This window comes from Orcinus orca, chromosome 8 (assembly GCF_937001465.1).
Source record: "Orcinus orca chromosome 8, mOrcOrc1.1, whole genome shotgun sequence".
Classification (NCBI taxonomy): domain Eukaryota; kingdom Metazoa; phylum Chordata; class Mammalia; order Artiodactyla; family Delphinidae; genus Orcinus; species Orcinus orca.
In genome coordinates, this window is record NC_064566.1 from 78144332 (window position 1) to 78157627 (window position 13296).

At 37.9% G+C, this 13296-nt stretch overlaps 1 protein-coding gene across 5 annotated transcripts in view; it reads left to right on the plus strand.

Moving 5' to 3' along the window:
• The window catches only part of LOC101280978 (glutamate carboxypeptidase 2), a 63810-nt gene that overhangs the window by 16546 nt on the left and 33968 nt on the right, over positions 1-13296 (plus strand). For 4 of the 5 annotated variants that reach the window (XM_049714083.1, XM_049714084.1, XM_049714085.1 and 1 more), the window contains exons 5-6: positions 9574-9699; positions 10491-10677. The exons of the other annotated variant lie outside the window; for it this stretch is intronic. In XM_049714083.1, coding sequence (XP_049570040.1) covers positions 9574-9699; positions 10491-10677 — 313 coding nt within the window. The remainder of the gene's footprint in view (positions 1-9573; positions 9700-10490; positions 10678-13296) is intronic. 5 annotated transcript variants of the gene reach the window in all.

Below are 13296 nucleotides of genomic sequence, written 5' to 3' on the forward strand. Positions count from 1 at the left end.
TGGTTCGGGAAGATCCCACATGCCGCGGAGCGGCTGGGCCCATGAGCCATGGCCGCTGAGCCTGAGCGTCCGGAGCCTGTGCTGCGCAACGGGAGAGGCCACAGCAGTGAGAGGCCCACATACCACAAAAAAAAAAAATAAAAAAATAAAAAAATAAAAAAAATAAAGGGGGGGGAGGACCTTCAAGATGGTGGAGGAGTAAGATGTGGCGATCACCTTTCTCCCCACAAATATATCAAAAATACATCTACATATGGAACAACTCCTACAGAACACCTACTGAATGCTTGCAGAAAACCTGACTTCCCAAAAAGCAAGAAATTCCCCATGTACCTGGGTAGGGCAAAAGAAAAAAGAAAAAAACAGAGACAAAAGAATAGGCATGGGACCTGCACCACTGGGAGGGAGCTGTGAAGGAGGAAAAGTTTCCACACACTAGGAAGCCCCTTCACTGGTGGAGACGGGGGTGGGCAGGGGGCAGGAAGCTTCGGAGCCATGGAGGAGAGCACAGCAACAGAGCTGCAGAGGGCAAAGTGGAGAGATTCCTGAACAGAGGATCGGTGCCGACCAGCACTCACCAGGCCGAGAGGCCTGTCTGCTCACCTGCCAGGGCAGGTGGGGCTGGGAGCTGAGGCTCGGGCTTCGGAGGTCAGACCCCAGGGAGAGGACTGGGGTTGGCTACATGAACACAGCCTGAAAGGGGCTAATGCGCCACAGCTAGCTGGGAGGGAGTCCGGGAAAAAGTTTGGAACTGCCAAAGAGTCAAAAGACCTCAGGGTGTGCGAGGAGAGGGGAATCACAGCACCGCCTAAATGAGTTCCAGAGACGGGCGCAAGCCTCGGACACCAGAGACAGGCATGAAATGCTAAGGCTGCTACTGCAGCCACCAAGAATACTGTGTGTCAAAAACCGAAATACAGATCAATGGAACAGGATAGAAAGCCCAGAGATAAACCCACACACATATGGACAACTTATCTTTGATAAAGGAGGCAAGAATATACAGTGGAGAAAAGACAGCCTCTTCAATAAGTGGTGCTGGGAAAACTGGACAGCTACATTTAAAAGAATGAAATTAGAACACTCCCTAACACCATACACAAAAATAAACTCAAAATGGATTAAAGACCTAAATATAAGGCCAGACACTATCAAACTCTTAGATGTTGAGGAAAACATAGGCAGAAAACTATGACATAAATCACAGCAAGATTCTTTTTGACCCACCTCCTAGAGAAATGGAAATAAAAACAAAAATAAACAAATGGGACCTATGAAACTTAAATGCTTTTGCACAGCAAAGGAAACCATAAACAAGACCAAAAGACAACCCTCAGAATGGGAAAAATATTTGCAAACGAAGCAACTGACAAAGGATTAATCTCCAAAATTTACAAGCAGCTCATGCAACTTAATAACAAAAAAACAAAAACGCAATCCAAAAATGGGCAGAAGACCTAAGTAGACATTTCTCCAAAGAAGGTATACAGATTGCCAACAAACACATGAAAGAATGCTCAACATCATTAATCATTAGAGAAATGCAAATCAAAACTACAATGAGATATCATCTCACACTGGTCAGAATGGCCATCATCAAAAAATCTAGAAACAATAAATGCTGGAGAGGGTGTGGAGAAAAGGGAACCCTCTTGCACTGTTGGTGGGAATGCAAATTGATACAGCCACTATGAAGAACAGTATGGACATTCCTTAAAAAACTAAAAATAGACCTACCATATGACCCAGCAATCCAACTACTGGGCATATACCCTGAGAAAACCATAATTCAAAAATAGTCATGTACCAAAATGTTCATTGCAGCTCTATTTACAATATCCAGGACATGGAAGAAACCTAAGTGTCCATCAACAGTTGAATGGATAAAGAAGATGTGGCACATATATACAATGGAATATTACTCAGCCATAATAAGAAACGAAACAGTTATTTGTAGTGAGGTAGATGGACCTAGAGTCTGTCATACAGAGTGAAGTAAGTCAGAAAGAGAAAAACAAATACCGTATGCTAACACATATATATGGAATCTAACAAAGAAAATAAAAAGGTCATGAAGAACCTAGGGGTAAGATGGGAATAAAGACACAGACCTACTAGAGGATGGACTTGAGGGTATGGGGAGGGAGAAGGGTAAGCTGTGACAAAATGAGAGAGTGGCATGGACATATATACACTACCAAGAGTAAAAAAGATAGCTAGTGGGAAACAGCCACAGCATAGGGAGATCAGCTTGGTAGTTTGTGACCACCTATAGGGATGGGATAGGGAGGGTGGGAGGGATGGAGATGCAAGAGGGAAGAGATATGGGAACATATGTATATGTATAACTGATTCACTTTGTTATCAAGCTGAAACTAATACACCATTGTAAAGCAATTATACTCCAATAAAGATGTTAAAAAAAAAAAAAAGAATCCTGTGTGCGAGGTCACTATCCACACCTCCCCTCCCAGGAGCCAGTGCAGCCCGTCACTGCCAGGGGCCTGTGACCCAGGGACAACTTCCCCGCGAGAGCACACGATGCCCTCAAGCTGTTGCAATGTCATGCTGGCCTCTGCCATTGCAGGCTCGCCTCACGTTCTGTACCCCTCTGGCCTGAGTGAGCCAGAGCCCCCATATCAGCCACTACTTTAACCCCCTCCTGTCTGGGTGAAGAACAGACACCAGAGGGCAACCTACATGCAGATGCGGGGTCAAAACCAAAGCTGAATCCCAGGAGCTATGTGAACAAAGAAGAGAAGGGGAAATCTCTCTGTGCAGCCTCAGGAGCAGTGGATTAAATCTCCACAATCAATTTGATGTGCCCTGCATCTGTGGAATAACTCAATAGACAATGAATCATCCCAAAACTGAGGCAGTGGACTTTGGGAGCAACTGTAGACTTGGGGTTTGCTTTCTGCATCTAATTTGTTTCTAGTTTTATGTTTATCATAGTTTAGTATTTAGACTTATTATCATAGGTAGCTTTGTTTATTGATTTGGTTGCTCTTTTCCTTTTATATATATATATATATATATATATATATATATATATATAGTTTGTTTCTTTGTTTTCCTTTTTCTTTTTGTGAGTTTGTATCTGTATGCTTCTTTCTGTGATATTGTCTGTATAGGTTTGCTTTTACCATTTGTCCTAGTGTTCTGTCTGTCCATTTTTTTTCCTTTAGTATAGTTTTTAGCACTTGTTATCATTGATGGATGTGTTTATTGGTTTGGTTGCTCTTTTTTTTAATTACTTTTTAATTTTAATAATTAATTTTAATTTTTTATTTTAATAACTTTATTTTATTATTTTCTTTTCTTTTTTTCTTTCCTCCCTTTTCTTCTGAGCTGTGTGGCTGACAGTGTCTTGGTGCTCTGTCTAGGTGTTAGGCCTGAGCCTCTTGAGGTGGGAGAGCTGAATTCAGGACATTGGCCCACCAGAGACCTCCCAGCCCCTTGTAATACTAATTGGCGAGAACTCTCCCAGAGATCTCCATCTCAACACTAGGACCCAGCTCCACTCAACGACCAGCAAGCTCCATTGCTGGACACCCCATGCCAAACAACTAGCAAGACAGGAACACAACCCCATCCACTAACAGAGAGGCTGCCTAAAATCATACTAAGTTCACAGACACCCCAAAACACACCACCAGATGCGGTCCTGCCCACCAGAAAGACAAGATCCAGCTTCACCCACCAGAACACAGGCCACAATTTCCTCCATCAGGAAGCCTACACAACCCACTGAACCAACATTACCCACTGGAGGCAGACACCCAAAACAATGGGAACTATGAACCTACAGCCTGAGAAAAGGAGACCTTAAACACAGTAAGTTAAGCAAAATGAGAAAACAGAAAAATACACAGCAGATGAAGGAGCAAGGTTAAAACCCACCAGGCCAAAAAATGAAGAGGAAATAGACAGTCTACCTGAAAAAGAATTCAGAGTAATGATAGTAAAGATGATCCAAAACCATGGAAATAGAATGGAGAAAATACAAGAAATGTTTAACAAGGACCTAAAAGAACTAAAGAACAAACAAACAATGATGAACAATACAATAAATGAAATTAAAAATTCTCCAGAGGAAACAATAGCAGAATAAATGAGGCTGAAGAATGGAAAAGTGACCTGGAAGATAAAATAGTGAAAGAAACTACCACAGAGCAGAAAAAAAGATAAAAGGAATAAAAAGAATTAAGGACAGTCTCAGAGACCTCTGGGACAGCATTAAACGCATGAACATTCAAATTATAGGGGTCCTAGAAGAAGAAGAGAAAAAGAAAGGGACTGAAAAATATTGGAAGAGATTATAGTTGAAAACTTCCCTAATACGGGAAAGGAAATAGTCAATCAAGACCAGGAAGTGCAGAGAGCCCCATACAGTATAAATCCAAGGAGAAACATGCCAGGACACATATTAATCATACTATCAAAAATAAAATACAAAGAAAAAATATTAAAAGCACCAAGAGAAAAGCAACAAATATCATACAAGGGAATCCCCATAAGGTTAACAGCAGATTTTTCAACAGAAATTCTGAAAGCCAGAAGGGGCTGGCAGAACATATTGAAAGTGATGAAAGGGAGAAACGTACAACCAAGATTACTCTACCCAGCAATGATCTCATTCAGATTTGACAGAGAAATTAAAACCTTTACAGACGACAAAAACTAAGAGAATTCAGCAACACCAAACCAGCTTTACAGCAGATGCTAAAGGAACTTCTCTAGGCAGAAATACAAGAGAAGGAAAAGACCTACAGTAATAAACACAAAACAATTAAGAAAATGATAATACAAACATACATATTGATAATTACCTTAAATGTAAATGGACTAAATGCTCGAACCAAAACACATAGACTGGCTGAATGGGTACAAAAACCAGACCCATATGTATGCTGTCTACAAGAGACCCACTTCAGACCTAGGCACACATACAGACTGAAAGTGAGGGGTTGGAAAAAGATATTCCATGCAAAAGGAAATCAAAAGAAAGCTGGAGTTGCAATTCTCATATCAGAAAAAATAGACTTTAAAATAAAGACTGTTACAAGAGACAAAGAAGGACACTACATAATGACCAAGGGATCAATCCAAAAAGATATTACAATTGTAAATATTTATGCACTGAACATAGGAGCAGTTCAATACATAAGGCAAATGCTAACAGCCATAAAAGGGGAAATCAACAGTAACACAGTAATACTAAGGGACTTTAACACCCCACATTCACCAATGGACAGATCATCCAAAATGAAAATAAATAAGGAAACACAAACTTTAAATGACACATTAAACAAGATGGACTTAATTGATATTTATAGGACATTCCATCCAAAAACAATGAAATACACTTTCTTCTCAAGTGCTCATGGAACATTCTCCAGGATAGATCACATCTTGGGTCACCAATCAAGCCTCAGTAAATTTAAGAAAATTGAAATCATATCAAGCATCTTTTCTGACCACAACGCTATGGTATTAGAAATAAAGTACAGGGAAAGAAATGTAAAAAACACAAACACTTGGAGGATAAACAATATGTTGCTAAATAACCAAGACATCACTGAAGAAATCAAAGAGGAAATCAAAAAACACCTAGAGGCAAATGACAATGAAAACACAATGATCCAAAATCTATGGGATGCAGCAAAAGCAGTTCTAAGAGGGAAGTTTATAGCAATACAATGCTACCTCAAGAAACAAGAAACATCTCAAATAAACAACCTAAACTTACACCTAAAGAAATTAGAGAAAGAAGAACAAAAAAACCCCAGAGTTATCAGAAGGAAAGAAATCATAAAGATCAGATCAGAAATAAGTGAAAAAGAAATGAAGGAAACAATAGCAAAGAGCAATAAAACTAAAAGCTGGTTCTTTGAGAAGATAAACAAAATTGATGAACCATTAGCCAAACTCATCAGAAAAAAAAGGGAAAAGGGTCAAATCAATAGAATTAGAAATGAAAAGGAGAAGTAAGAACTAACACTGCAGAAATACAAAGGATCATGGGAGATTACTACAAGCAACTCTGCCAATATAATGGACAACCTGGAAGAAATAGACAAATTGTTAGAAAAGCACAACCTTCTGAGACTGAACTAGGAAGAAATACAAAATATCAACAGACCAATCACAAGCACTGAAATTGAAACTGATTAAAAATCTTCCAACAAACAAAAGCCCAGGACCAGATGGCTTCACAGGCGAAGTCTATCATTTAGAGAAGAGCTAACACCTATCCTTCTCAAACTCTTACATAATATAGCAGAGGGAGGAACACTCCCAAACTCATTCTATGAGGCCACAGCCACCTGATACAAAAACCAAAGATGTCACAAAAAAAGAAAAGTACAGGCCAATATCACTGATGAACATAGATGCAAACCTCCTCAACAAAATACTAGCAAACAGAATCCAACAGCACATTTAAAGGATCATACACCATGATCAAGTGGGGTTTATCCCAGGAGTGCAAGGATTCTTCAATGTATGCAAATCAATCAATGTGATAAACCATATTAACAAATTGAAGGAGACAAACCATATGATCATCTTGATAGATGCAGAAAAATCTTTGGAAAAAATTCAACACCCATTTATGATAAAAACCCTCCAGAAAGTGGGCATAGAGAGAACTTATCTTAACATAATAAAGGCCATATATGACAAATCCACAGCCAACATTGTTCTCAATGTTGGTGGAAAACTGAAACCATTTCCACTAAGATCAGGAACAAGACAAGGTTGCCCTCTCTCACCACTATTATTCAACATAGTTTTGGAAGTTTTAGCCACAGCAACCATAGAAGAAAAAGAAATAAAACGAATCCAAATCAGAAAAGCAAAAGTAAAACTGTCACTGATTGCACATGACATGATACTATACATAGAGACTCCTAAAGATGCTACCAGATAACCAATAGAGCTAATCAATGAATTTGGTAAAGTAGCAGGATACAAAATTAATGCACAAAAATTTCTTGCATTCCTATACACTAATGATGAAAAATTTGAAAGAGAAATTAAGGAAACACTCCCATTTACCATTGCAATAAAAGCATAAAATACCTAGGAATCAATCTACCTAAGGAGACAAAAGACCTGTATGCAGAAAACTATAAGACACAGATGAAAGAAGTTACAAATGACACAAACAGATGGAGAGGTATACCATGTTCTTGGATTGGAACAATCAACATTGTGAATGAAAATGACTCTACTACCCAAAGCAATCTACAGATTCAATGCAATGCCTATCAAACTACCAATGGCATTTTTCATGGAACTAGAACACAAGATTTCACAATTTGTATGGAAACACAAAAGACCCCGAATAGCCAAAGCAATCTTGAGAAAGAAAAAGAGAGCTGGAGGAATCAGGCTCCCTGACTTCAGACTATACTACAAAGCTACAGTAATCAAGAGAGTATGGTACTGGCACAAAAACAGAAATATAGATCAATGGAGCAGGATAGAAAGCCCAGAGATAAACCCATGTATCTATGGTTACCTTATCTTTGATAAAGGAGGCAAGAATATACAATGGAGAAAAGACAGCCTCTTCAATAAGTGGTGCTGGGAAAACTGGACAGCCACATGTAAAAGAATGAAATCGGAAAACTCCCTAACACCATACACAAAAAAACCCTCAAAATGGATTAAAGAACTAAATGTAAGGCCAGACAGTATAAAACTCTCAGAGGAAAACATAGGCAGAACACTCTATGACATAAATCACAGCAAGATCACAGCAAGATCCCTTTTGACCCACCTCCTAGAGAAAGGGAAATAAAAACAAAAATAAACAAATGGGACCTAATGAAGCCTAAAAGATTTTGCACAGCAAGGAAACCATAAACAAGACAAAAAGACAACCCTCAGAATGGGAGAAAATATTTGCAAATGAAGCAACTGACAAAGGATTAGTCTCCAAAATATACAAGAAGCTCATGCAGCTCAATATCAAAAATCAAGCAACCCAATCCAAAAATGGGTAGAAGACTAAACAGACATTTCTTCAGAGAGGATATACAGATTGCCCACAAAGACATGAAAGGATGCTCAACAACACTAATCATTAGAGAAATGCAAATCAAAAGTACAATTTGGTATTACCTCATACCAGTCAGAATGGCCATCATCAAAAAGTCTACAAACAATAAATGCTGGAGGGGGTGTAGAGGAAAGGGAACCCTCTTGCACTGTTGGTGGGAATGTAAATTGATACAGCCACTATGGAGGTTTCTTAAAAAATTTTAAAAGAACTACCATACATACGACCCAGCAATCTCACTACTCGGCATATATACCCTGAGAAAACCATAATTCAAAAATAGACATGTATCACAATGTTCACTGCAGCACTGTTTATAATAGCCAGGACATGGAAGCAAACTAAGTGTCCATCATCAGATGAATGGGTGAAGAAGATGTGGCACATATATACAATATAATATTAGCCATAAAAAGAAATGAAATTGAGTTATTTGTAGTGAGGTAGATGGACCTAGAATCTGTCATACAGAGTGAAGTCAGAAAGAGAAAAACAAATACTGTATGCTAACACATATATATGGAATCTAAAAATTTTTTTAAAAGTGGTTTTGAAGAACCTAGGGGTAGGATAGGAATAAAGACAAAGATGTAGAGAATGGACTTGAGGACACAGGGAGGGGGAAGGGTAACCTGGGACGATGTGAGAGAGTGGCATGGACATATATACACTACCAAAGGTAAAACAGATGGCTAGTGGGAAGCAGCCGCATAGCACAGGGAGATCAGCTCAGTGCTTTGTGACCACCTAGAGGGTTGGGATAGGGAGGGTGGTAGGGAGATGCAAGAGGGAGGGGATATGGGGATATATGTATACCTATAGCTGATTCGCTTTGTTATACAGCAGAAACTAACACACCATTGTAAAGCAATTATACTCCAATAAAGATGTTTAAAAAAATCCAAATTATAAAAAATAAAGGAGGGATACATTTCTCTTCAAAAATAATCTAGGGAGTAGGTGAGCAGAAAAAATGTGTGAAGAACACTGATCTAATCTAACAGGCCATTTTACAAATGATAATGTTGATACTCCGAGATGTTAGCATACTCGCACCTAATCCTGAAGCCAGACCCGTAAAGCAGTATTACCTGACATTTCTTTTTTACCTGGTGGTGTGAAGACCCATTGTGAATATACTTCAAAGAGAATACAGCTCTCATCTAGGGCTTTTTCACCTCGGATATCTGACCCCTGCCAAATTGCAGTGTGTATATTTATGTGTATTTTTCTGACGAACACTTCTATAGTTTTATGGTCACTTTACAGGAGACATCAACATAAACAGAACTTAATAGTTAACTCATAAGTCTCTACCCAGGTAATTGCCTTCTTAATTCAAGTTCATTTCTCTGTTGAATCTCTTACCTGAGGCTCATGCTTTTCTGACCCTCTTGCATACTCTTGTCTCTTACCTCTTTCAAAGATGTGAAACAGTCTTCACACAGAAAAACCTCTTTTATTAAATCTTACTTGTAGTAAGTCATCCATGATCTCAACAGGGTGACCTAGTCTATGTTAACTACGCACGAACTGAAGACTTCTTTAAACTAGAGCGGGACATGAAAATTAATTGCTCTGGGAAGATTCTGATTGCCAGATATGGGAAAATTTTCAGAGGAAATAAGGTAAAAAATAATCTTTTTTTCTTTTCCACAAAAATAAAAAGTTATATTGTATCTTACATGGGTAGAACCACATCCTTAAAACTTTTGGAGGACTGTGATCTTCTCATACTCTGTACCAGCCCACCTAATAGGGAAGATACATTTTCTAGCTTATATACAGGGGTTTTAAACTGGGTCATTTGAATTCGGCCAGGGTAGAAGTTCAGGGAAACAGAACAGGTTTTTTCCATACCTACACATTATGCCTGTGGTCTACAAAGAAGCATGCATTTGATTTGTTGTTAACCTTCAGTATCTTTGTTTTAAATGTTACCTTTGAAAATATTTACTAAATTAAATTTTAGTATTAATTCTTGTTATAGGTAATGAGAGAAACCAATTTATACACAGCAGTTTTGAAAGTTACTATCACTTAATTTGGCTTGATTTGCTAATATTTTTTCCTTTTTTGTGGGAAACTAAATTTCAGAAATATTCCCTCTCAACCATAGAAGAAATGGGAGTCTAGTCTGTGGAGTCTACTTGCTTATTGTGCTTCTAGACTAGAGGAAGGAAGTAGCACATACTCACTACCACTAATATGTACATTTTTAAAATCTGCTGCTCTGAGGGCTGATTCAGCCCTGGAAACTCATTTTTAGAGCTTGCAGTAGGAAAAAGAAAAAGCCAACTCTCTGTGAGATGTCCCTTGTTTTAAGTCTAAGGATAAAAGATTGAAGATAAAGTTTAGCTACTTATTTAAGAGTAATTTTGAGTTACCAACCTAAAATATGAAAGACTGTCTATTCCAGGTTAAAAATGCCCAGCTGGCTGGGGCCAAAGGGATCATTTTGTACTCAGATCCTGCTGATTACTTTGCTCCCGGGGTGGAGTCCTATCCAGGTGGTTGGAATCTTCCTGGAGGTGGTGTTCAGCGTGGAAATATCTTAAATCTTAATGGTGCAGGGGACCCTCTCACACCTGGCTACCCAGCAAATGGTGAGTGACCAGGCCTTAATCATCACAAAAACCTTAACATTGTAAAGTGATTTTACCAAAGGATTTCCTTTGACACATGGATAAAGTATGTCTTTTTCTCGTTCTCTTTGTGTCTAAGAATAAAGGAATTTGAACGCAGAAAATTGTTGGTTCGGGTCCCTTATCCCTTATTTGGAATCCTCGGGTCTCATAGGTTTTGAAATGCAGACATTTTCAGATATTTAAAAGTAATATGGTGCATATACCATTTCTTGCATAACATTCACATAGGAGGCTGGAACATAAAATGGGAAGCAAGCATGTAAATATTTTTGCAGTAAAATGTATGAATAATCATATTAAGCAGAGGAATGTAAGTAATATAGTCTGTCTATTCAAGTCAGATCTTGCTTCCAAATTAGTTTACATCAGATCATGTTTTGTTGACAAGTAAATTCCCCCCAATTAATGGATTTCACAGTTTTTAAAATTTCTAGTTGTAGATAAGGGATAGTAGAACAAAAGAAGTTCTATAAATCCCTGAAATGACATTTAGAATTTAGAGCCTAGAAAATGCTTATTGTATCATTGCTGTATAAAGATAATAGTGATCACTTTCAAGGAGTATTTCCTAAATGCTAGCTCTTACATGCCTTAACAACCCTATAAGCTTTGTTATGTTATTATCTCTACTTGACAGAGGAGGGAAGCGAGACTAGAAGTAAGCAAACTCTGCCCTAGACCATCACACCACTAAATGAGGAGTGGGGATTCAAATTCAGATGGTCTGGCTCCGGAGTCCACATGTTTGTCTTATGCTGAAATGCTGTGCTGTAAAACAGTAGATCATTAACAAAGGGAGCTAATTTATTTTGAATGTACTCAGCTAGTTGATGACATTTACAAAAATCTGTGATCACTTAATTTCTGTGGTTTAAAACTAACTAAGGTGTGTACCTTGGATAAAATAGGTTACGAAGTATCCATGGCATTTCCATATTTATATTTCATCTGGTTTTTCTATCAAATTGTAAACTCCTTTAAAGTTTATGCATTTTGGCTTCGTAAATCTTCTTGGAATATAGTACATTATCATAGATTTTTGTAAAGCAATACATATTATCCTATAATAAAATCACATAAGTCTACCTGAACTTTACTTACTTAGCCTTTTTATTCCCAAGCTTTGAAAAATGCAACTTCTCCCAAGCTCTGTTGGTTATATAAAGTTAAAATTGTACCTCCTGCTGATGCAGGGGACACGGGTTCGTGCCCCGGTCCGGGAAGATCCCACATGCCGTGGAGGGGCTGGGCCCGTGAGCCATGGCCGCTGAGCCTGCATGTCCGGAGCCTGTGCTCCGCAACGGGAGAGGCCACAGCAGTGAGAGGCCCGCATACCACACACACAAAAAAAACATGTGAACATAAAATAAGATTAACTGGACTATTTCTGTTTATTATCCTCAAATTTAAAAGATGACATTGTAGAAAGAAAAATCATGTTATCCCTGTGAGGCTTGCATTTGTTGAATTCCCTTTTGTGCCCTATTTTTTTCTTTTCCTTTTAATTTTAGTTTTTATTATGGAATAGTTCTAACATACAAAAAAATAGAGAAAATTGTCACCACTTTGTCAATCTTATTTTATCTCTTCGTCTTTCCTTTTGCATTATTACCCTAAAGAATTTTAAAACAAATCCCATGCAACATATTATTATGTCATTTTACTATAAAAAGAATAGCTTTTGCAATCCCCTAAAGCTCTTATAATTTAAAACTTTGAAGAAAAAAATGGAAAAATAGCTCTTATTTTTCTTAAATCTGAAGAAATGACAGAAAATGTGTTTTTATTTTGAGGTAGAGTTTACATGTAACAAAACGCACAGGTCTTGAGTTAATTCAATAATTTTTTTAAATTACATGTATCTATATCACTCAAAATAAGATATAGGACATTTCTATGACTCCAGAAAGTTCTCTGGTGCCCCTTTCTGGTCAATTTTTACCATATTCCCCTAGAAGCAACCACTTTCTGATATCTGTCATCATTGATTAGTTTGGTTTTGAACTTCATATAAACGGAATCAGATAGTAACTATTCTTTTGTGTGCTGGTGTAAAATCAAATAACAGTCAAGCTAAGAAGAAAGAAAAGAGAATTTTATTTGAGTCAAACTGAGGATTATAACCCAGGGAACAGATTTGCAGAAGCTGTGAGAACTGTTCCATTGGTCAGGAGTTAGAGATGCAATTTTATACATTTCTGAGACAAAGAATTTCTGTGTTGTATTGACAGGTTAGCATTCTACATAAAGTTGATCAAAGATGTTTTGGTCAATACAACTCCCTGTATGGGATGAAAAAGAAACTAAAATAACCTGAAAATTGTCTGAATAAAGCAACCATTTTTCTTAAAGGTGATTACATCCTCCTGTTTGAGGAGGTCTGGTTAATGTACAATACAGATGCACACTGAACATTGGGAAAGGCCTACCACAAAGCAGGCATATTATTTTTTTCCTTTCTTAGTTTGATTTCCCGGTCATAGAAAAATTTATGATTTTCCCTCATCATTTGCCTTGCTGCTCTCACTCAGTACAACGATTAGAGATTACTCATGTTATTGTGTGTGTTAATAGTTT